General features: G+C 35.9%; 1 protein-coding gene across 1 annotated transcript in view; it reads right to left on the minus strand.

Annotated features, from left to right (window-relative positions):
- Positions 1–26,760, minus strand: part of LOC150091426 (macoilin) — a 301,613-nt gene that overhangs the window by 47,476 nt on the left and 227,377 nt on the right. The window contains exon 8 of the mRNA XM_090375398.1: positions 2,008–2,166. Within this exon, the coding sequence (XP_090231524.1) occupies positions 2,008–2,166 (159 nt within the window). The remainder of the gene's footprint in view (positions 1–2,007; positions 2,167–26,760) is intronic.

Here is a 26,760-nt window from a genome sequence, read left to right on the forward strand (position 1 = left end):
ATTTTAACCAGTTAGTCGGTCGTTGCAAGAAACTTGGAGGAGTGCAACCAGTTGACATGGGTGGACAGTGCAGTGCTGAGTCAGTTTGGTGTGACATAAGCACTGGGAAAAAAAAAGTTGAGTAGGAGTGTGTTGTAGACCTAATGACTCTGATGAGTACAATGAACAACTGTACAGGGAAATAAGAGTGGGCCAGTAAATCAGATCATCTTATAATGGGGGATTTTAACTTCCCAGATACAGACTGGAACTTGTGGGTTGGACATGCATGTACGCACGCAAGCAAGCAAGACTTGTGTATTTATTGGATGATTGTTTTCTACAGCAGCATGTTCAAGAGGCAACCAGAGGGAGTAATACTCGATCTGCTTATCAGCAGTGATTCTTTGTGCATCTGCAGATAAAGGAACCACTTGGTGGCAGTGATCACAGTGTACTGATGTGAGATTTACTTAAAGATGTAACTACCATCAGGGGTAAAGGGAAGGGTCTTTGATTTCGTAAAAGTGACTACAGTGGTCTCAGAGATTTTTTAAATTCTATACAGTGGGACCAACTAATGATGTTACCAACAGCAAATTCTAAATGGGAAGCATTCAAAGAATTAGTCTTGGAAGCTACTAGGCTTTTCATACCAACTAAGAAATACTGTTCAAGGTTTAGGCCTAAATGGATGTCAGATGAACTAATTACACATGTGGCAGAGAAAAAAAAAAAAAAAATGCATGGGATACATATAAACTGGTCTGTAACCAAGTCACAAAGGAGGGTAGGCAGTCAAAGGCAGATTACAACAAATCTTTATGTAAACTCTAGAAGGAAGAGGATTAATTATATTGGTCCACTTTACATCAACGGTTTGATTTCTCATGAACCTGCTGAGGTAGCTGACAAAGTGAATGAGTAATTTGCATCTACATACACACATGAGGTCTGTAGGGAAGTGGAGGCCGGAAGCTTATCAAACTGGAAGGAAGTTAAATGATTTTGTAATAACTGAGAGCAGAGTGGAGAAATTGTTAAAACTGAACATAAGGCACCTGGGGTCGATGGGATCTATCCAGTTATACTAAAGGAAGCAGCAAAGGAAGTAAGCAAACCCTTAGCCATAATTATGAAAGTGTCCTTGGACTCAGGGGAGGTCCCCATGAACTGGAGATGTAAAAATGTGTCCCCAATTCACAAAGGAGGATCAAAGGGTGGCACAAGTAATTACAGATCTGTTAGTCTAACTTCTGTTCCAATGAAAATAATGGTGTCACTGGTTAAGGAAGCAATGCAAGATCATCTAGACAAGACTGCAATTATAGTTCAGATACAGCATGGGTTTGTTAAGGGGAAGTCTTGTCTGACAAATTTCACAAGATACTATGATGTGGTCCAAAGGAACTAGATGAAAAAAAAAAAAAAATTTTTTTTTTTGATATCATATACTTGGATTTTAGGAAAGCTTTTGATACTGTGGCACATGGAAGACTACTGTACAAATTGGAGCAGTATGGCATTAAGGGCAAGTTGCTACAATGGATAAAAGGATGGTTGAGCAGAAGACAGTGGTTATCAATGGATACTGCATTTCGTGGACTAATGTTATTATCAGAATCCCCTATGGTTCGGTGTTGGGCACAGTGTTGTTTTCAGTATTTATCAATGATATCGATGAAGATATATCAGGGTTAATGTCTAAGCTTGCACACGATATGAAGGTTGGCAGGGTTGTTAATGACAGTAATGATAGTAACTACTATTCTAAAGCTGTGACTGAGCAACAAATATTTTTCTGCAGGGCTTGCCAAGTCACACAACAAAATTACCAAGTCAATGTTGGTTAATTAGTTGCATGGAAACTAACGTTAATACATATTCTGTATTAGCCTTAGTAGCCACATTCTTGACGTGTATTAATGGAACAATAAGTTCTGTTAATACAAATCAAGAATGGTGATGCACCACCATTACAGGCAATAGCATATACCTCTATATTACATATAAATTGTTGTGCCTTACTTGTTTTGAAGGTTTTCGTTATCACGCTGCAACTGAGACAATTCATTTTTTACAGATCTCTCTCCAGATGTAAGACTGTGTATTTGTGTTCGTAAATCCTGTTCACACTGTCGACTAGCCTGTAGATCTGCTTTCAATCTTTTAATATCTGCTTCTAACCTATTAAAAAGGGGAGAGGGAAAAAAGGGAATGAGAGTGTTATTAAAATAGCAAAAGCTTTTCAAAAAAAGTTTCCCTTATATATATATATATATATATATACTGTTTTTTCAAAATGTAATTTTTTCTTTCTCATATGGGTTAATCCCTACTATATTTTCTTCTACGCTGTGTAAAACTATGAAGTTACTACAAACACTGGTAACTTTTCAATTTTTTTTTTTTTTTTTTTTGTTTAAAAAAGACAAAGGATTTAGCAATGAAAGTATAAGGAGAAAAAAACTGATGGACCAGCTAAAAATTCATTAACTGAATCTGAAGTGACTTATCTTATTATCTATCATTTTAACATTTTTAAAGTTAAAAACATACAAGATAACTGAAAAAGAATGTTTCACATTTATAAGTGTTACTTTTCATGAAAAAAACTGGACTACAGAGGAAACATTTTTTTTTTTTTTCTTTCCTCATCAGAAAACTTCACAAATACTTAAAATATAATTTTCAACAGAGTGACTTCAATGTGGGTGCCTTTTGTTTGTGCCTATCTGACTTGACACATCTGAAACAACAGCTGCAATGATTTTTCCCTTTAACCTCTGCAGAGTGAGTTTCTCGAACACGTTCAAGCAGAGAGCAGCTTCATTAATTTTTAAAATTTGTAGAAATAAAACCTTTGTACACAAATGCTTCTATATATTAACCTGTTCTTATTTTGATCTGGTGCTGCCAATATTTGCATAAAATTGTTATAAAACAAATCAGAATTAAAAAAAAAAAAACCTTTTTTTTTATATGTAATATTATCTTCTACATCTATTTATGTATAATTTGATGTGATTTCATTACTGTCTGCATCTGAATTCCAGCCAATGTTGGCTTTTATAAGTCAAAATCAAGGAAAAATGGCTTAGACAATATCTCTTCCTCCTCTGATTTTAAAACCTATTTTCATACTCTGAACAGTGCAGAAAGGCTGCCAGGACAACACATGAAGTTTTGTCTATGATATATAGGAACCTTGCTAGCAGAGAAAAGGATGTGATTATCAGTTGTATAAGGCAATGGTTAGGCCACACCTTCCATATAGGTCTGGAGCCTCATTTTAGGAAGGATGTAGATCTGCTAGAATGGGTGCAGATAAGTGCAACGAGCAGGGCCATTTTAGTACCCGAGGCAAGAATGAAAAATTGTGCCCTCCCCTGAAATATTAAAAAAAAATCTTTTTTAATTAAAAAATATGACTTATTTAAAATACATTTTTGGTACACATTTTAATAAAAAAATTAAAATTGAGGTCATAAAAATTACAACTAGTGGGGCAACAACCACGGTGGTGCCCAAGATAGGGCTGGCATGCAGACCTCGGTATCTGTATGGTGGTGCAACAAAGATTTTTACCTTGCAAAAACAAGACAATAAACGGATTGGAATAGTCAAAACATAAAATTGAAAACATTGGGAATTATTTAATCTTTCTTTTGGCATCCCTTTCAGCTTTTAACCTGAGGCAAGAGCCTCGTTCACCTCACCCTCACAGCATGGCTCTGGCAATGAGATTGGTGAAGGGAATGAAAGGATGGTCTTGGAGGACAGGCTTCAGTTCTGCAAATTGTAGCATCATGAGACTAGACACCTGTGAGGCAATCTGATCACAGTTTAAGGCTTTGAGTGGATTCAGCAAGCTCAATGCTAATGGTATTCTTCCTTTTCCTCAGACTACAAATGAGGGGGCATAAATTCAAATTGAGGAAGGATAGTTGCAGAATAGATGTGCAGAGGTTTGCCCTGTTGTGGTTGACTGTTGAAAGAAACTTTTGCCACAATTAATAATAAAGCGTGCTCATGGTTACACAGAGAAGAGATGGCAGCATCCACTGAAAAATTTGTAATACATTGTAGCATTATTTGAACTATGTACATAAACCTTATTCAAATGTAACCTTATTTTAAAACTATGTATACACAAACTTCAGGAACTCGCACAGAAAACATATCACTGATACACATACTCTGGAAAAGGTTAAGCTTAGATCATGAATTTTGATGGAACAAGAATGGTTTTAATGCTTATCTCCTAAAAAAAAGGAATCTAATGAAGTCAGATCAAGACTACTACAAGACCATATAATTTGTCCACTTCTTTCAATCTGGTGGGGGAAAAATTTTGGCATTTAAGCTTCTCAAACATTTGCCATAAAATTCAGTGGAACATGGGGTGAGATTAAAGCAAAAACTACCTATGCAGGAACAGACTTGAGGGAATCAAAAATAAATAAATAAATAAAATAAAAAATTTGTTTGTGTAATGAACACATCTTTCTATGCTACAGTAACACCTACCATCCATCAGTTAAAAATAAAGCTTTTCTGATCATACACTAAAAACTGTTATTTCCAATAAAAAGATAAAATCTAAAAATACTAAACAGAAAAGGAAGAAATTAATATATATATATATATATATATGTATATTTTAATTAATATGATAAATAAAAGTAAAGATGGGCAAGTATGGAAACGCAGTCCGTTGATGCTATGTCAGGTGTAGTCCCCCGATGAAATACCTGATTTAGCATCAATATTTATTTTGCTGACATCAGATTTCATTATTTATTAATATTTCATATTTTATTCCCCGTTTCGGAGTTCTGTGTTTAGTAAATTTTTCCCGCCTTTATCTGATGTAGGCTATCGTAACTTTCTTTTAACGTTTTCATGTAATTTTTTAAGCTTTCCGGAGTTTCGAACTGCCATCTTTACTTTTATTTATCATATTAATTAAAATATACATATATTTACATTTGCATCCGTTGCTGCTGCTTTGCGCGCTTCGGTGCATTTGCCATATCCAGTTTATTTAACTCTCTGATGTTTTCTGTTTTTACTCTTTAATACAATCTTTTATATATTATATTATTATATATATATATATATATATAAAAACTTTTGTACCTCATGGAGATTTTTGTATAAAGTTTAGTTAGTGCACTTCTAGCAGTTTTTTTTTTTTTTTTGTCCTCGCTTTTTCCCATTATATATGGGGTCAGCGTTTTTTTATTTTTATTTTTTTATTGTTTTGGCATGAAATTTTTTCAGCCGGATGCCCTTCCTGATGCCAACCCTCACCCTTTAATCCAGGCTGGGGATATGCAGTAGTCATTCCTTGACCTTCCGCATCCTCCGTATTTCGTGGTCATGGGCTTGAACCCCGTTCTAATCAAGAAGCATGTGCTACACACTACTGCTCCTGCCCAACTGGCTACAGAGGTGCCATTGCACTTCTAGCAGTAATGAAGTAAAAATACACACTTATTTCGTAAACTGATGACATTTCACAATTCTTACCAACGGGCCCCACTAGGGGCCTGGCGGCCAATTAGCCGGATAAACAATGGGCACAACATATCACACTGCACAGACACGACCCACACACTTTCAAGTCTCTGGCTTGACAGTGTACTGTCCTCGATACAGTGAAACACACGCGGAGATGGGAGAAATCCCAGGTGCCGTCTGACACGAACATACCTTATACCTTATACCTTATAATTCTTACCAAATCCTATCTTCAAATTATAAAGTCTAAGCAAAAAGAAGAGTAGTCCCTGTGATCTTAGCAGATGGACTACCCCAACCAATGGGTCTTGCAAGGAATTCAATTTTATGGGGATTAGTGCTGACAAAGGTGTAATAGTTAAATGTTTGTGGATTGATAACTTTTTTTTTTGACTTAACATAGTCCTCAGTTTTGATTTTACCTTCTATTCACTTTATCTCTGGGAATTTCGATGGATTGGTAAGTAGATGTATCTTGCAGGTTAACGTCATCCATAATCCTCAGGCATTTATGACAAAGCACTGCCTTCATCAGCACTTGGTAATATGGATAGATTTGTAAAATTGTGGATGATTTTTCTCTTTACTGGAAACAGGTTGTTACTTTCATGTAAATGTTACAGTTTGTTTTTAACCCAGCAGTGTCAGGCAGCAATGGATCAAAAATGGTAACGTGTCACCTGACAAGTCCTGGAAAACTCTTAAGAGTTTAAGTTAATTATTATGTGTTACTTATTTATTTTTTAATGAAAAAATTAAAATGTTTTTCACATTTTCAGTAAAACAAAACTTTTAATTCTGCTCAAAATAAAAAACTGTTTTCTTTTTATTTTAAAATATCAGTCTCATTCACTTTCCAGTTTATAAAACTAGAAAGGGAGAGAAATTTAAAACTGCACACAAGCACATATTACTGTTTACATTCAAGCATTAAAACAGTTTGAAAAAAATAACACTTCTCTACATTATATTTTGAAAACTATCTTTTATATATTATCTATATAGTATCGGTGTAAATACACCATAGTTAACCCATAAACTTGAACTTCGTATGTAGCGTAGAAGGCATCATTTTAATTGTATCTCATATTGTGGTTGCCTTCATGAGATAGCTGCTATTGCATTACTTCAAATAAATAATGCTTCGCTACTAGAGAAGACTACTGTTATTTATTTTCAGCGGTACCACCACCTAGACGATCGTTTCGAAGCTATTGGGCTTCATCATCAGTGGGCGGGCAGGTACCCAGGTAATACAACAAGCCAATCACAGTTGCGAAGTTATACCCACAATATGAGAGATGCCAAAAGGGTATGGTAGTAATGTATTTTGAAAACGAAATGCACAAGGCATAATCCTTATGGGTTTTGGTAATTAACTATATAGTATCGGTGTAAATACACCATAGTTAACCCATAAACTTGAACTACGTATGTAGTGTAGAAGGTTTTAATTGTATCTCATATTGTGGTTTTCTTCATAACGAGATAGCTGCTATTGCATTACTTCAAATAAATAACGCTTCTTTAGTAGAGAAGACTACTGTTATTTATTTTCAGCGGTACCACCACCTAGACGATCGTTTCGAAGCTATTGGAAGAAAAATGTCAATTCTTAGTGTTTAAAGGTGATTCCATCGATTGCAGATGCTACCAGCAGAAAGAGTAAAGAAATCTGGACTCACAGGTGACTTTGTAATTTTTGGATAGTAATAAGCAGAATTATGAATGTTTTAAAAATCTACTATATACAACAGCGTATGTAGTGCCTATACTTACGCTTTATAACGCTGATATATATTATCTTTGAATTGAGGGATAGTAGTTATCTTCTGAAATCTCATCCTAGAAACTATATAAAACTTCAGACCTGCCTAGATATGAGGGTAAGCAGTTATAATGCAAAATATTATTTAATCAAATTTGTTGCGACGTCAATCATAACCTCGCTGGACAATAATGACACCTTTATTGGCCGCCATCTTGGTTTTTGACTACAACACAAATGATATAAAGCTGTTTTACATGTGTTACCCTGATTTATTGACTCTGAATTGATAGTGTTGGTACAGCAACTGATTACATTTATGATTATACATACTGCTTATGATGTTTTGGTGATTAAAATGTGTTATCCACACAGCTGCGCTCACTGTTGTTGAACCAAATGGTTGGCCCTTCGCCGATCTCAGTAAATCGAGTGCTTTTCAGGAAACCTTTCTTGAAAACTATAAATCGGAAAGCAATAATAAACACACCATATTAAAGAGGGAATTCTCCTCTATTAAAGGAGGCTACTCCGATCAAATTACCTAGATTATTCAAGAACCATGCTCCCGTTGTAGAAGAATTATGATTTTAATGTTTCTCACCTCCTCCCTGACCATAGACTTCACATGGTAGGGTGCCATATATTATTACTATCGAAGATTACTATCCTATGAATCTTACAGGCAAACCAACACCACCATTGTTCTTAGGACCCTCGATAACCTCTACAAGAAAGCTGTCTAGTTGTCTTAGGAGCTTTTTCTGCACTCCCCCCCCAATCGGTAACCTAGGGGAAACCCGAAAACTTTGCCGGATTGTTGCTCGGCTCCAAATAACAGTACAAACTTTCTGTTAGTGATATTCATCGTCTCTATTATGTGTCGCTCAACCGATCATGGTACAGTTTCGCTAATCTGAATTACTCCCACAAATCCGGAACTGGATGAAATATCCAACTTAAATAGTGAAACACAGTTGCAAGCTACAAACAATGATGAACCAATCATGATCGACAATCAAAACGATATTGACAACACCCAAATAGGCTGTACCATAGTCAAAAGGAAAAAATAAGAACTTTATAATGCCAATCTCCGAAAGGCAGACTCGATCTAGGTCAGAAAACAAAGAATCAAAGGAACAAAATGCCTCCCAAAATGAGAGTGCCGCCAAAAAGTCACAGACTGCATCAGGAAACACTCAAGAGACCCCATTAGACCCTACACTACCCAAAGGTAGTGTCCTTGAGCAGTCTCTTGCCCTCAGGACTGCCCTGGAGAGCTTGTTCAAGGAACTGAACAACAGAATTACAAAATCTCTACGCACAGAGATTGTCTCAATCTGGACTAAGATGGAGACTATCCTACTCCAAAAAAAACATTGAAAAAGAAATTGCAAATGCAAAATTGGAGGTCTTGCAAACCAGTGGGACAAGTCAAATGCCACAGCATGTTCCCACTTACTCACAGGCACTGAGGACCAACGAGAAACAACCAACCAAAACAGCTACTACAACCCGGACAGAGCCAACCCATAAGAAAATCCTATTACTTAGGCCACATCTAGTGGTACTTAAACCCTCATCACCCGAGGGACTCAAAAGCAGCAAGGACGTGAAGCAGACAGTAGTGGACCAACCCAAAGAAGACTTAAAACACACAAGAATCATGTCAGTAAGGAAAACATGGAACACCGGGATGATTATACAAACTGAAACCGAGGAAGACACAGAGTATCATGAAAAACCCCAAAATCCCAACTCTAGGACTAAGAGCAGAACCACCCAGAAAAGGACCGAGCATAGTTATCTATGACGTAAGGAAAGAAACCACTGTGGAAGAGATAACAGAAGAAACAGAAGAAAACTCCCAAATGAAAAATCAGGAAGCCATATCTTTCCCAAGTTCAAAACCAAACCCAGAATAGGCAATGCAACTAACTGGGTTATTGAACTATCTACAGCTACATGGAAAATCCTCAACCACCAGACCAGAATATATATTAATTGGAGCAGCCACCGCTTCAATGAGCACGTGGCTGTCCCCAAGTGCTTTAGGTGCTGTCGCTTTGGCCATACAACACACACACCTGCAAGCTAAAAGAACCTGTCTGTGGCCACTGTGCCGACACCGGGCATAAATTTAACTACTGCCCAAACAAGGAAAAGCCTCCAACCTGCACGGCGATGAAGATACCATCTGACCACTCTGTCCGATATATGTAAAAGCTAGGAGCACACAACAAATGAGGACCGACTATGGAGAATAGACAAAACAGATATAATTTAACTAGAGTCAAAATTGTGCAGCATAATGCACAAAGATCAATACATACGTTTGCAAACCCTGCTGAAAATGGGGCTACGTAGCTGCAGGCCACTCCGAGTGACCATGCTAACCACGGTTCACCGGCGACAATGCCTACAATCAACACGCAAGCATCGAAACTGGACCTTGAGTGATTGGAAAAAGGTCATCTGGTCCAATGAATCACATTTCCTGTTGCACCATGTGGATGGCCAGGTACATGTGCATCGTTTACCTGGGGAAGTGATGGTGTCTGGATGCACCATGGGACGAAAACAAGCTGGTGTCATGCTTTGGGCGATGTTCTGCTGAGATACCCTAGATCCAGTCATCTATGTGCTGGGCATTCTGACGTCTACAACCTACTTAAACATCATTGCTGACCAGGTACACCCTTTTATGGCAATGGTCTTATGCACCATGCCACACCGCCCGGATTGTTCGAGACTGGTTCGCGGAACATGAGGAAGACTTCCAGGTATTGCCCTGGCCTCCAAAATCCCCAGACATCAATCCCATCGAGCATCTGTGGTTTGTGTTGGAACAGCAACTCTGATCTGTGGCGTCTCAACCAAAGACCTTACGGGAGTTAAAGGATCTGCTGGTTACGTGTTGGTACCAGATACCACAAGACACATTTAGAAATCTTGTAGCATCCATGACTCATCGGGTACAAGCTGTTTTGGCTGTACATGGAGGACCAACATTATATTAGGTAGGTGGTCATAATGTTTTGGCTCATCAGTGTATAATTTCTCTTGTCTATTATAATTAACTTATAAATTTACAAGCGTAACGGTAAATCGTAAACTCAATAACATAATACATATAACACAAACTGGATAATGCAACATATATACAGCCAGACCTCTATATAACGAGATTGATCGTCCGCTTGAAAAAAAATTCATTAAACGGAAATTTCATGATAAAGAAATATGACCTTTTCAGCAATGAAAAATACTGTAATTCAACAAAGTGGGAATTAATAAATTTTGTAACATTTTAAAACAATTTATTAATACGGGCATATTAAGAAATGACTACTTACATGATGCGCACCATATATTAGTACACTTTTAAGAATTATTTCAAAAAATATTTGGTTATATTTTGTTGTACATGGCATTTTATTGTACATCATTCATAAAAATGTTCACATTTGTTTAAACACTCAAGTATATTTTCTTAAGGGCAATATTAAACCCTCCAACATTTAATGTGTGGAAGGTTTAATATTGCCCTCATTTTCATCCAGCTTATAGTCAATATAGTCACTAGCTCTTTGAATACTCTCCAAATTGTTAGAGTCACTTGGATATTCAGCTATTATGAATTTACATCATTATCAACTCCTAAAAATTCGTCAAAAACAATTTCTCCACTGATCAAACTTCTCACTTGGCATTCTTCTAAGATTGCTTAATGCCTTGAAGTTAATCCCTCTCATTACTGTTAATTGGCATTTTAACAAAACCTGCTTTTGCAAGACAATTCTTAATTGTTGTTTACATCACATCTTCACTCCACAATTTTGCCAACTCTGATATGCACATCTGCAAATCTATAGGTTGCTTGATTTCTATTCTCAGTACTGCATTTTCAAATTATTGATAATGGCTTGGTCCGTTGGCTGCAGTTTAGACGAATATTCGAAGGGAAGAAAAGCTTCACACTTGTAAGTTTCGAAATTACTGAGTGAAGGTGGGCAGGGCAGTTGTCGACAATCAACGTGATTTTTCGGTTTTCTTTTGCCATCTTTCTATTGAAATTTAAAATCCACTCCAAAAATTTCACTTGTCATAGTCCAACTCTAATGACTTTACTCCTTTGAAAAATCAGGGTTGTTTACTTTTGCCTTTACCAAAAGCTTCAGTTTTTCATTACCAGCCATATTTGCACCAAAAAAATATATTTGCACCACCTAAACATTTATCACCATTAAAAGTTAGTACCTTGTTCGGCAAACGTTTAAAAAATTAACCTGTTTCATTAAAGTTGAATATGTCTTTGGGCTCATAGTCCTCCATAAGTTTTCAAAACTGTTTCTTTTCAATGGGTACAGTTTTCTCGATTACAACCCCAATTTTACCAGAAATAACTTTCTCAAGTAAGCCATGGTGCTTTGTTAAATTTGTTCAGCCACAGAAAACGTGTATTCCATAGCCTTTTCTTTTATTAATGTCCCTGATATCAGCATGTTTTTATCTCAAATCAACTTTACCCACTTAAAAGCGGCTTCATCTATATCTTCATACATGCATAATTTCATGCGCTTCAGACTGGGTCCCATTTCCTCAAACAGTTTGAGAACTAAAGCACGGCTTTTCAGAATGGTTGACACACTACTGGCACGGATACCAAATTTTAAAGGCACCTCCGTAGCCAGGTGGGCAGGAGCAGCAGTGCATAGCACACTCTTCTTGATTAGACGGGGGTTCGCGCCCATGACCACCATATACGGAGGATATGGTGGTAAAGGTCAGGGAATGATCACCACATATCCCCAGAGCAATATGGCCTTAGTTGCCAATGCTCCTAAAAACCACATAACAACAACCACCAAATTTTTAAAGCGTTTTTTAGAGAGTTTTTTTTTAAAGCCCCTATCTACACTATTAAGCACTTCCACTTTTTCCACTACACTCAAGGATTTCCTCTTAGACATTGTAAAGTTACTTGCACAGTGACTAAAACTGATTTAGGGCCTACTTGTACCTACCATGTAAACAGGGACAGGTGATGGATAACTCAATTCTGTGAAACGATAATTTCCGTGATAAAGGAAAACCACTCTTTCCTAATTCTCTAATAGGGTGCTTACAGTAAAAAACGGGTTGACCAGAGTCAATGTCTGCATAGGGAATATGCCTTAATCTTTGCCAATGGCTGAGGATACATAGATGGCAGTTGATCAGAGTGACTTCTCAGTACAGTAGAGGCGGTTGTATAGATTTATAAGGAACGCTAAATTGTGGAATGTTTTAGCTCTTAATTTGAGCTCTTAAGAATTAATCCCTTTAACCCTTAAAAATTACAGGGATTAATTCTTAATCCTTTTAGTTCTTAATTCCTGCTTTCTACAGCACCAGCTCTACTGCATAAAGGCCAGAGGTACGAACAATGCATACACCAGTCTCTCGAAATCATTTCGTTATATGGAAATTGTTGGCCATACGGAAATTATTTTCAATGTAATGACCAGGGGGAAATCAAAAAAATTCACTACATGGAAGCTTGTTAAAGAGAGGGGTCTGATTGTGTGTGTGTGTGTGTGTGTGTGTGTGTGTGTGTGTGTGTGTGTGTGTGTGAATACTATTGTAAGAGTATAATTGGTACTAAATAAGTAATCAAAGTGTATTAAAACACTGGTATAAAAGTACTCAGCAGGCCATAAGGTCAAAAGAACCTATAAAGACTAAGATAGCCTGTGTTGGTTTACATTGCTATACCCTAGAAATAAATATATAATTAGAATAAAATAAAATTATATAAAATAGAATAATGATTATGCAGCTAATTATTGATAAATGGATATATTTAATGGCACTTTTTCGAGGGCTAACACCATTCAATATATTCCACCAATAATTAGTAAGGCTATCTGTTTCTGATTTTTATCAGCCTGTTTAACTAGGTCCAAATAATAAACACAAAGGCAATCTATGCTAAAGTTTAAATTTAACAGCAAACAGGCAAGATAACGGCTAGCCCGACATATAGCTTTGAAACGGATATACAGAATATAATACATAAAAAGAGTGCCAAGCATAACTTTCACTTCAGTTGTGATGATTTTTCATATGTGCAAAAGAAAGCTTATGCTGACATAAGGAGAAAGGAGGTAAGAATAAGTATAGTAATAGTACCTCAATTTCCCTCGAATTGCTCTAATAGATCGAGGTATAAAATTTAGAGTTAGAAAGTAAAAAGTCAAAAGCAAAGAAAATAGCTTTTTATAATGGTACTTAGGATATACTGGGCACATAACTGCCTAACCCTTTAGTAAGGGACCCTGGTATAACTACAACGGGTTAAAGGATGGTATTTAATGGACAAAAACAGGATTACAATAATGAAATATATAATAACAATTGTAGATAATAATAAGGGAATAAAAGGAAACTATTACTGAATGTAGGAATATTTAAATAAAAATTGACATTTGCAAGAATTTTATAATTAAAATAATTCATCTTATCTGATATAGTAATAAATTACAGACCATCATTACAGAACAGTTAAATTAAAAAGAACCATTACAACAAAAATAATAGATAGGAATTTGCAGCTTACCACCCTATTCTGTACTAAGTATAAAGAATGAATTTTTTGAGCACATTATCTATTATAAAACAAATAGCGACAACAATGCCCTCTCAGTTCAGATAACTGCAAGACAAACTAAATAAATAAAATAAATAATTATTAATTTATAAAACCAAAGAAAGCAGCATCCTCAGAATTGTGTAATTTTAAGACTAACTAATAGACTGTAATTATAGTTAATAGTACACTATAAATTTGAACTTTATTCAGATAATGCCTATGAAAATAAATAGTTGGTTCTCAATTTTTTAGAATGACAGGTAACAAGACCACATGAAATGAAATACCTTTAAAATAAAAAAAAATATTTTAAAAAGTAGATTGAAATTCCTTTTTGAAAGAAATATTTTACAAAGTAGAAATGAAATTCCTTTTTGAAAGATGAAATTGATTACTGCCTTAAGAACAAATATAGGCACAACTTTTCAATAAGCGTACTCTATATGTGACATGCTCTAAAGGCAGTGCCTACTATATACATATGTACATCCTCAAAATGTCTAATGTGATTTTAAATAGCTACTATAGAATTGTAATAGCAACTTTGTGAACCAGAAGAGGATTATAGTGAATGTTGAGAGCTAGTAGAATTAAAATACTTATTTAGAACATACTTTAGCTATGGTGTAATTTGGTTTTATATTATTGTGCCATTTATTAATGGCAATAAAAATGGCTTTGTGAAGATGTTTAGCGATAAAATTGGCTGGAAATCCATTATTAATAAGCTTGGACCTCAAGTCAATAAGCGATTCTATGATATTATTAGCATTATTACATATTTTTATCAGTCTAAATTTTTATGAAACAATGATATTCTTGTGAATTCTCTTTGAAATATTAGAATGCCAGTGTTTTAGGCTAATTGATTTAAATCAAAATTCTTTGTGCTTGTCATATACTTTAGTGTATAATATTTTATCTTCTATGTAAAATTTCTATATCTAGATAGGTAGCTGTACTAGTACTAGGCTTATTAGCATGTTCCAGCTCTAATTCGGGTGGGTAGTGCTCAACTATACCTTTAAGAAAGTTGGGTTCATTTATTACTAACAGATCATCCATGTAGCAGTAAAGTATTAAGTTTTTATTTAAGCTTCTTTCAAAATGATGCAAATAGAGGTTAGCAACTAAGCATGAGCTGCAGGCCCCCATTGCTATACCTGTATGTTGTTTCTATATATTGTCACCATTAAATATGTAGCTATTGAATAAACATAAGTTATTTAAGCAGTCCCAATAATTCTGTTGGCATGGTAATATGTTTTGGTACGCTTTATAATAATTACTAAATACAGATTTTAAGTTATGGGAAATATTAGTAAATAAGTTTTTAAAATCTAAAGTACTTATATGTTCTATAGTATTTGGGTTATTTAAATATTTTAATATTGGAGTGTTATGAAGAATTATTCTAGATACACCTATATTACTTAATATGATGTTTAGTAGAGATTCCAGTTTTTGATGTGGGAGCTTGGCATAGCTGTTCCTACACGATGTGATAAATCTGAATCCTATTGGGGACTTGTGGAACTTAACTAGCCAATGTACATAAGGAAATCTGGTGTTTGTATTACTTAATTTTAACTTTTTGTGCACGGCCAGTAATTTCTTAATTATGGTGTTAGTGTTAGATGTTACCATTTTGTAAGTCATGCTATTATTTAGCTCATTTAATAATGTGGAAGGATAGAATTTTTTAACATATGTTATAATTGTTGGCTGCTTTGTCTATTGTTGTTATTATGAACTTAGTTTGCATCTTTCTTTAATAGACGTATCAAATATCTTTGTAGGTTGTGTTTTGTTTAGCATAAAGCCTATATGTTTTTCTATAGCTTCATAGGTGAGAGTAATCCATGTGGAAAGATTCCAATAGTGTTTTATGTTTGTATGCCACTTTTAAGCAAAACTGTATTAGGTAAATGTGTATTTGTTTATTAATCATATTTAATCTACTTTTAGTACTAGGCCTAAACTTGAATCCATAAGGTAACAGGTTTTGCAATTCTGTGAGAGAAATAATACTCAAATCCCCAGTAATGATGTGTTTATGGTACTTACCCACATATGTTTGATATTGAGGCAGGTGGCAAAAACATTCTTCCTCAATATCACTTTTCACTAGGTTGCAAGCCACCTGCTTGTAATTGCATACTGTTAGTCCTATAGGCTTATTGTAACTAATATAGAAGTTTGTAATTGGTAGTGCATATTTAAATTTGTTGATAATTTGATCCATTAGTATATTATCCAATACTAAGTTTCGGAATTTAAAAATGAGATATTCCTTGGTGATCTTAGACATATTACCTAATTTAAATTTAAAGATATCATTCAGTAAATGGTTTAAGTGTATATTATTATTATAGCTATACGTAATACTTATTGAAAATAAGGCTCTAAGCTTACTATGTTTCAGGCCAAAAATAATGTCATGAATATACTTAACATATATAATAGGTCTGTCCCATGAGTTTAACAAATCAGAAAAACTACCTAATTTATTACCTGTGAGTGTTTTATTATTAGTATTTCTTACTCTTTTGTGTTTGGGTGTTAGACTTTTAACCATTTGGAAAATTTTATAGACACAGTGGTCCTGTATATTATTAGTATAACAGTTCTTCAAATAGGCCCTCTGGGGTTGGGTATATTCATACTATGATTTTTTAGTGTTTCTCACCAACCATTGAAGTAAAAACGAAAGATGAAAAACCAAATTCTTAAAATTTTAATATTTACAATAAATTTATTTACAAACAAAACAAAATACCATATTACTGATGATAGCAATTTTAAAATAAGACAACTGTGATATACAGTAAATATACAAGGTGATAATACAAATACCGAATTTAAAATACAATAAAATATACTAGGTTAAAAGCGCTAAAATACTAACTGAAGCTTTCAAAGGCTTCTGCCTTCTTTCTCAACCGTATACTTCTATTCTGCAGTGCATCATTAAATACCAGCAGGTTCGCGGTGCATCTCACGTAAACGTATACTGTTCCCGTCGGAATCAGAAGTGGCTCGGGAGCGTTTCAGGCAAAAACATTCATCCCCTCCAAGGATTACCGCCTCAAAGAGGGGATGAATGCATGTGCCCCTATCTCTATTTATATTATTCTCAATAGAACTAATTCGTAAGCTCTCGAGCCACTTGCGGTCCCAAAATCTATGCGCCCGATCAGTGATGACAGCTTCGTCTGGGGAGATTTGATGTTGCTTCTCCCAGAAATGTTCAGCTGCGGCAGATTTACCATAGTCTGCATTTCTTATCGCATTTGTGTGCTCCCCCAGACGATCTCTGAGACGCCGTTTTGTTTCCCCCACCATAACACTCCCCACACTCCGGGCATTTAATACTATATACGACCCCACTTATATTTTCATTTAAGACAGGGTCCTTGACCTGTGACACAATTGAGTGCAGCTTCCTGCCTGGGAGCTGCACACAACGTGCCTGGTAATTCCTTAATATACGAGCTAAACGTTCGGATAAACCCGGATAGTAGGGAATGTATGCGGTGGCTATTGGCATGAAGGACTCACTTCTACTCTGCCCTCCACTAATGTATTTCTCTATGATCCTCCGGGGGTAGCCACACTTCAAAAGATCCGCCGTAACATGTTCATACTCCATTTTTCTATCCTCTGAGGTACTACAATGAGATTTTGCCCTATCCACTAATGCTCTTACCACACTGTTCCTGTGATGGTTAGACTGAGCTGAGTTGTAGTGTGAGTATTGGCCTTTGCACATAGATTTTCTAAATACTTTTGTTTTCAAATGCTGGTCTTCTCTACAAATCAGCACATCCAGGAACGGCAAAACCCCTCCTTCCTCTACCTCAGAGGTGAATTGTATGAACGGGGAGAAGCAATTAAGAAAATTCAACGTATCATCCTCACTCCCTTTCCGAATAACTGAAAACGTATCATCAACATACTTTTCCACGGACGCATAGGGAGAACTGTAGTATTAAACAGTCTAGCCTCAAGCTCCTCCATCGCTAAATTAGCTATGATGGCACTGATGGGGGAGCCCATAGCTGTACCGTTAACCTGCTTGTACATGGTATTATTAAATACCATAGTAGTGCTCGAAAGGCATAACCCTATGCCTTTACATATGTCCTCTAAGTTTAGTTGCGTCCTATTGTTCAAGGTGGTGTCTCTTTCTAAGGCCATGTACGCATAACTTATTCCATGGTCAATTGGGATGCAGGTAAACAACGATGTCACATCAAAGGATATCATAACCTCGTTTTCTTCTATACATTGTCCTCTCATGAATTGTACAAATTCTTTGCTATCTCTGATACTATGTTCAGAGAGTCCAACTAATGGTGACAGTAGTTTGGCTAGGAAACCAGATAATGCATACGTGGGGCTACCTATAAACGAGACTATCGGTCCGAGTGGCACACCCACTTTATGTATTTTTGGCAAACCGTAAAACCTAGGTATCTGGCTTCCTGTGGCATGTAATGCCCAATACCGCTCCTTTGAAATCTTATTGGATTTCATCCAACCCTGCACCATTTTATTAACTTGTCGTTCCAGATTCGACAATGGATTCTTATGGATAATCATATAGGTTGTGTGATCATTTAATAAATCTAATGCTTTACTTACATATGCCTCTTTATCCAAAACCACCGTTGCTCTACCTTTATCAGCTGGAAGGATCACAACATTATCGTCCTGCTTAAGACTTTCTAGTGCTAGTCTTTGCTTTGCATTAAGATTCGGGGGAACTTTCTTGGCTTGACTTAAAATAGCTGCTGTTTTCACACGGAATTCATTGGCCATGCACACAGGTAACTTATTAGCCGCTCTCTCAATGCCCATAGCTATTTCTGCTATGGGCACTTTGGGCGGAATCATAGCAAACTTAGGTCCTAGTATCAGAGATAGCAAAGAATTTGTACAATTCATGAGGACAATGTATAGAAGAAAACGAGGTTATGATATCCTTTGATGTGACATCGTTGTTTACCTGCATCCCAATTGACCATGGAATACATTGTGCGTACATGGCCTTAGAAAGAGACACCACCTTGAACAATAGGATGCAACTAAACTTAGAGGACATATGTAAAGGCATAGAGTTATGCCTTTCGAGCACTACTATGGTATTTAATAATACCATGTACAAGCAGGTTAACAGTGCAGCTATGGGCTCCCCCATCAGTGCCATAATAGCTAATTTAGCGATGGAGGAGCTCGAGGCTAGACTGTTTAATACTACAGTTCTCCCTATGCGTCCGTGGAAAAGATATGTTGATGATACGTTTTCAGATATTTGGAAAGGGAGTGAGGATGATACGTTGAATTTTCTTAATTGCTTCTCCCCGTTCATACAATTCACCTCTGAGGTAGAGGAAGGAGGGGTTTTGCCGTTCCTGGATGTGCTGATTTGTAGAGAAGGCCAGCATTTGAAAACAAAATGTGGTAGGGCAAAATCTCATTGTAGTACCTCAGAGGATAGAAAAATGGAGTATGAACGTGTTACGGCGGATCTTTTGAAGTGTGGCTACCCCCAGAGGATCATAGAGAAATACATTATTAGTGGAGGGCAGAGTAGAAGTGAGTCCTTCACGCCAATAGCCACCGCATACATCCCCTACTATCCGGGTTTATCCAAACGTTTAGCTCGTATATTAAGGAATTACCAGACACGTTGTGTGCAGCTCCCAGGCAGGAAGCTGCACACAATTGTGTCACAGGTCAAGGACCCTGTCTTAAATGAAAATATAAGTGGGGTCGTATATAGTATTAAATGCCCGGAGTGTGATGTGGGGGAAACAAAACGGCGTCTCAAAGATTGTCTGGGGGAGCACACAAATGCGATAAGAAATGCAGACTATGGTAAATCCGCCGTAGCTGAACATTTCTGGGAGAAGCAACATCAAATCTCCCCAGAAGAGGCTGTCATCACTGATCGGGCGCATAGATTTTGGGACCGCAAGTGGCTCGAGAGCTTACGAATTAGTTCTATTGAGAATAATAGAAATAGAGATAGGGGCACACGCATTCATCCCCTCTTTGAGGCGGTAATCCTTGGAGGGGATGAACGTTTTTGCCTGAAACGCTCCCGAGCCACTTCCGGTTCCGACGGGAACAGTATACGTTTACGTGAGATGCACCGCGAACCTGCTGGTATTTAATGATGCACCGCAGAATAGAAGTACACTGTTGAGAAAGAAGGCAGAAGCCTTTGAAAGCTTCAGTTAGTATTTTAGCGCTTTTAACCTAGTATATTTTATTGTATTTTAAATTCGGTATTTGTATTATCACCTTGTATATTTACTGTATATCACAGTTGCCTTATTTTAAAATTGCTATCACCAGTAATATGGTATTTTGTTTTGTTTGTAAATAAATTTATTGTAAATATAAAATTTTAAGAATTTGGTTTTTCGTCTTTCGTTTTTACTTCAATGGTTGGTGAGAAACACTAAAAAATCATAGTATTAGAATAACAGTGTCTATTGAATTTATTGTTGAGTCCATAAAGGATAAAGTGATTTATGTCTTAATATGTTCAAATTTTCTATTTCCAATCTATTTAAAAATATTACTTCTATTGCTAATATAGTAATGGAGATATTATTGAAGCTGTGAACCTGAAAATGCTGCAGTTCAATATTCTTTTTATTAACTAAATTTTTTTATATGAGATCTACGTACATTTATTCTAATATGTAATTCCACTAGTTTGTCCTACATATTTTGCTTCACATTCATTGCATTTAATAAGGTATACAATACCACTAGCATGGCAGAATACTAGAGAATCTACATTTACTATGTAATGTTTAGGGTGCATCGCGGGACAAGTTACACAAAGTTGATTTCGACAGGTTTTAAATTTTAAAAAATTAAGTTTATCATGCAGTTTATGCTCGTGTAGTATTGAGTCTAGTTTCAGAATCTGTATTAATCGTTATATCAGTAATTTGGACATTCTCAATATTATATTCTTCCTGAAGACCTAAAGCATTGAATGGTTAGTTGGATTACTTATTGGACCACCCCTTAGTTTTACTAGGATCCCTTACTAAAGGGTTGGGCAGTTATGCTCCCGGTGTATCCTAAGTACCATTATAAAGAGCTATTTTCTTTGCTTTTCACTTTTTACTTTCTAACTAAATTTTATACCTCAAGATCTATTGGCGCCTCCATAGCCAGGTGGGCAGGAGCAGCAATGCGTAGCACATGCTTCTTGATTAGACCGAGGTTCGAGCCCGTGCCCACCAAATACGAAAAGGTCAGGGAATGACCACTGCATATCCCCGGAGCAATATGGCCTTAGTTGCTAATGCTCCTAGAAAAAAAACCACCAAATCAAGATGTATTAGAGCAATTCAAGGGAAGCTGAGGTACTATTACTATACTTATTCTTACCTCCTTTCTCCTTATGTCACCACAACTGAAGTGAAAATCATTGTTAGCATTCTTTATGTATTATATGCTGTATATCTGTTTAAAAGTTATCAGTTATCTTGCCTGTTTGCTGTTAAATTTAAAGTTTAGCATAGATTACCTTTGTTTATTATTTGGACCTAGTTAAACAGGCAGATAACAATCAGAAACAGATAGCCTATTGCTACATGTTTATTTCTAGGGTATAGCAATGTAAACCAATGCAGGCTATCTTAGTCTTCATAGGTTCTTTTGGCCTTGTGGCCCGCTGAGTACTTTTATGCCAATGTTTTAATACACTTTGATTACCTATTTAGTACCAATTATACTCTTACAATAGTAATTAGATTACAGACTGATGTAATGTTCAATCTACAATTGATGGCATTAATCTGATCTGACATACCTTTTACATCTATTCCAATATTTCATAATAGATTAAATACATATGAATTAGATAGTATGAACCAGAGCTGTAATGCTCAATACGTTCTATGTTGATATCAATATTTGTAAAATAATAAGAGAAGGTTATCTCAATATAGTACATAGGACACTTCCATATGATATTCTCCACAAATTAAAATGAAAAACTTACATTAGAGTAACAAATAGTTTAAAAAATAATTAAAAATCAATTTAACACAATTAAAAATAAGAAAATTAATTAAAAGAATTTAACGAAAAAAATTGCAAAACAATTTTCCTTCCTGAAGCTGACAACGCTAAAGGAATGAAGATTGTTTTGCAATTTTTTTCGTTAAATTCTTTTAATTAATTTTCTTATTTTTAATTGTGTTAAATTGATTTTTAATTATTTTTTAAACTATTTGTTACTCTAATGTAAGTTTTTCGAGTTTTTCGTTTTAATTTCTGGAGAGTATCATATGGAGGTGTCCTACGTACTATATTGAAGTAAACTCATTATTTTACAAATATTAAATACATATGCATGCGTGTGTGTGTGTGTGTGTATCAAAAAAATATACAAAGGGTACTAGGAAAGTTTTGCAATATGACGCAACAATGAATCACAGGAAGCTGCTTGTTGCTGCATGTTGAGACATGTTCATACGTGCATAGTAGCCGCCGCGCCAAGTCGATGGGCTCAGTTATTCATTAGTAGTGAGAGTGTAAAGTGCTTGCGATGGCATCGTCGTCACGAAATGAGATAAGGACAGTTTTGCGGTATAATTTCGTGCGTGGTTTAACCATAGACCAGTGCTTAGAAGAAATGACTCTTGCACTAGATGATGATTGTCCACATCGTACAACGATATTCAGGTGGTATAGAGAATTCCAAAGGGGAAATTTCACTCTGAAGGATTCTGAGAGGCCGGGAAGGCCACGAACGTCAGTTACGGAGGAAAACGTTACTGCTGTGAGGAAAATGCTTGACGAAAACAGGCGAGTGACCTACCAACAGATAGAGGATACTTTGGGCCTAAATGCACCAGCAATTCGTTCGATTCTGCAAGATCATTTGCACGTGAAGAAACTTTGTTCTCTCTGGGTGCCGCATCAACTGACTGAAGAGCAGATGACACGACGTGTGACTTGGTGCTGGGAGATGTTAAAAAAGTTTGATAAGGGACAATCTCGGTATGTGAACAACATCGTGACAGGTGACGAGCTTGGCTGTACTATTACGATCTGCCGACCAAGGCTCAAAACAAAGTTTGGGTCTTTGATGATGACAACACACCCGTAATTGTCAGAAAATCCCGATCTGTAAAGAAGAAAATGATAGCTGTATTTTTCAAATCGAGTGGAATTGTGGAACGTGTCGTTTTGGACACGCAGAAGACAGTCACAGCTAAGTGGTATACTGAACAATGCCTGCCTAAAGTCATTGGATCTATGAAGAACCTGCGGCCAAAGTCAAGAATGGACACCTGGTACTTCCATCACGATAATGCTCCAGCTTACGGCGCCAAAGACTGCACCGAATATTTGACCACGACAGGACTGAAACTTCTCGAGCACCCTCCCTACAGTCAGACCTTGCTCCCTGCAACTTTGCACTGTTGCCGCATGTGAAAATGAAGCTAAAAGGGAGGCGGTTTTCCAGTGATGAGGACCTTCTACGGGCTTGGGACAACGAGTGTGCTTTACTCCCTAGTGAAACTTGGCAGAACTGGTTTAAAGATTGGTTTCGGAGGATGGAGAGGTGTATTGAATGTAGAGGAAATTACTTTGAAAAAATTAAATAAACAAAGCTGTATTGCAAAACTTTCCTTGTATCCTTTGTATATATTTGATAATAGAGAGCTATTAAGTGCTTGATAATTCCTATATTCTAAAACTCAGTCTTGTCTTATATCTCGCATAAAGGATTCTTCTCCTCGTATGCTTAGATTTGGTGATACTCCGATTTCTATGCAAAATGGTATCTCTTTTGGGGATTACCCTGACTTCTAATCTTTCTTGGCACAAGCACATTACAAATATTGCTTTCTCTGCATTTAAACAACTTGGTTTAATCTTTCACTCTTGGCGTTACTTTTCTTCTAAACAGCTGCTCACTCTGTATAAATCGCAAATCCGCCCTATCATGGAATATTGTTCCCACATTTGGGGTGGTGCCCCCAAAACCTCGCTTAGGCTTCTTGATTCCATTCAGAAGAGGGCAGTTAGGTTAATTAATGATTCATCTCTAACAGAGTTTCTCCACTCGCTGTCTCATAGACGTACTTTTTCTGCTGCATGCCTCTTCTACAGATATTTCCATGGGCACTGTTCTTCTGAATTGGCTTCTATAATTCCGGCTCTCTCTCTTACAAAACAGTCCAAACACGTGCCACCACCAGCTAACAACCATTTACTCTCCAACTTCAAACTCACAGGACCAACCTTTCATCTTCCTCGTTTATTCCTTCAACTCCCTATTTCTGGAACAACCTTCCTTCATACGTATTTCCTGAAAATTACAGTCTACAGAAGTTCAAGTCTGATGTCAACAAATATTTTCTTTCGTCTTCTCAACCTCCAACCCAGGCACGGTACTAAGTACTATAGGTTCGAATACCTCTCGTGTTTGGGGTTTACATAAAAAATCTTTTGACTTCAATAGTCTATTCGCTAGCACAGACCTAACGAACTTAAAATTGGTGATGAATGAAATTTACATTAATTACAAACATATTATTGGTTGTAATTCAGTTTTTTGGAACAATTTCATTAATCTCTGCATCACCAACAACTACATTTTTGATGGCAAATTGGTATACTTGTAAACCGAAGGTACCTCTATGGCAGGGGTGGCCAACAAGTCAATTGCGTTCTACCAGTCGACTGCAGTTTTATTTTCGATCGATCACGACGAATTTTAAATATATATAAAAAACTGGTTAGTCAAAATCTAAATATTATTATTATGTGCCCCACTGCATAAGCATATTACAAATCCGCTGAACCACGTGACTAGTCTTGTCACCACGCAGCCGTTAGGCTTGTCTAATGAAAATTCACGCAGTTACATTGTGGAGAGCATCGTGCATGTGTCGAATTCTTATCAGCTTACTTAATATTAATAACTGGACAGTACTTATACGTTAATTTAATACCCTTTGATTTAAAATGAATACTATGAAATGGAGTAAAACGTATCATTTTCATCAAGATTGGGAACTAGAATACTTTTTTGTAACATTGTTTGATTTGCAATGCTTCCGTGGCTATACCCAAAAAAAAAGGATATTTAGAAAGGCATTTCAACGCACTCCATGGTAAATACCAATTGGATTATCCGTCTAATAGTGACCTCAGAAAAAATAAATTAAAATTTAAATCCAGATTATTCCCACAACAAAATTTCTTCAATCTAAAGCAGGAACTGCAGCATCATTTGAAGTGAGCCGTCTTGCAAAAAAATGCAACCCACTAGACGTATTTTTAGAAATAACAGATTCCTTTTTTTTTGAAAATTTCAAGAACAAAAATGAAATTAAAAGTGCTCTTCAAGACCTGCAATTATCTTGAAATACTATGATGCGACACGTCGAAAAAATTAGTAAAAATGTGAGGGAACAATTGCGTGCTCATATTGCTAATTGTGTGTCCTTTTCTTTACAACCAGATGAATCTACAAACGCCAGTGACACAGCTCAATTGCTTGTTTTTATTCGTATGGTGTTTGATGATTCTGCCACTAGAGAAGAATTGCTGTGTGTGGTTTCGTTAAAAGAAAGAACTGGAGGTCTTGATATTTAATGGATATCTATATATTTAATGGATTCAAAAATTTTATTGAACAACTTAAATTTCCACTATTTAAGCTCGTATGAATAACAACAACAGATGAAGCTAAAGCAATGACAGGGCATCTTAATGGATTCATCGCATTGTGCCAAATTAATTCCCAGATTTGAGTTACCACTGTATCATCCACCATCAAGTGTTAACCAGCAAAAGATTAAATAATAAAAGTGTTATGGACATAGCTTTAAATATCGTGAATTCCATCAGAGGACAATCTCTTCAAAGGAGACTTTTCAAAATGCAACTCGATGAAAATGAACCAGATCTGATATTGCACACAGATGTGAGGTGGCCGAGTCGGAGTAAGTTTCTACAGTGATTTGGAAATTTACTGGATGAAATTTTAAAAATTTGTTGATCAAAGGGGAGATGATTATCAGCAGCTAAAAGATATGGAGTGGTTGTGTGATCTAGCTTTTTTTGTCAGATTTTACCAGTAAATTAAGTGATCTTAATTTGGAATTACAAGTAAAAAATAAAAATGTGAGTGACATGATTAGTAGTATTTCTGCATATAAATATCAATTTTTGGCAATGGCTAAGGATTTCAAAGAAAAAAATATTCGATCATCATTTGCAAAAATATCTTGTTTTTGAATTTAATAGTGAGAAATATGTTATTAAAATTGAGAACGTTGTGGATGATTTTGAAACCAGAATCAGTGATTTTAAAACAATTGAAATTAAAAAATTTGTTGATCAAAGGGGAGATGATTATCAGCAGCAAAAAATACAGAGTGGTTGTGTGATCTGGTTTTTTTGGCAGATTCCACCAGTGAAATAACTGATCTGAATTTGGAATTGCAAGTAAAAAAAAATAAAATGTGGGTGACATGATTAGTAATATTTCTGCATATAAATATCAATTTTTGCAATGGCTAAAGATCTCAAAGAAAAAAAAAATCTATCATTTTGCAAATATTAAGATCATTTGCAAAAATATCCTGTTTTTGAATTTAATAGTGAGAAATGTGTTTCTGAAATTGAGAAAGTTGATGATTTTAAAACCAGATTCAGTGATTTTAAAACAATTGGAGAAATTATTCAATATATTTCTTATCCATTTAATGTCGACTTAGATACGAAACAAATTGCAGAAAGAGATTTTTCACATGCAGAAAATATTACTTGAAAATGAAATTATTACATT

Source organism: Mastigoproctus giganteus, chromosome 1, assembly GCF_048544385.1.
Source record: "Mastigoproctus giganteus isolate SK-2022 chromosome 1, ASM4854438v1, whole genome shotgun sequence".
Taxonomy (NCBI): domain Eukaryota; kingdom Metazoa; phylum Arthropoda; class Arachnida; order Uropygi; family Thelyphonidae; genus Mastigoproctus; species Mastigoproctus giganteus.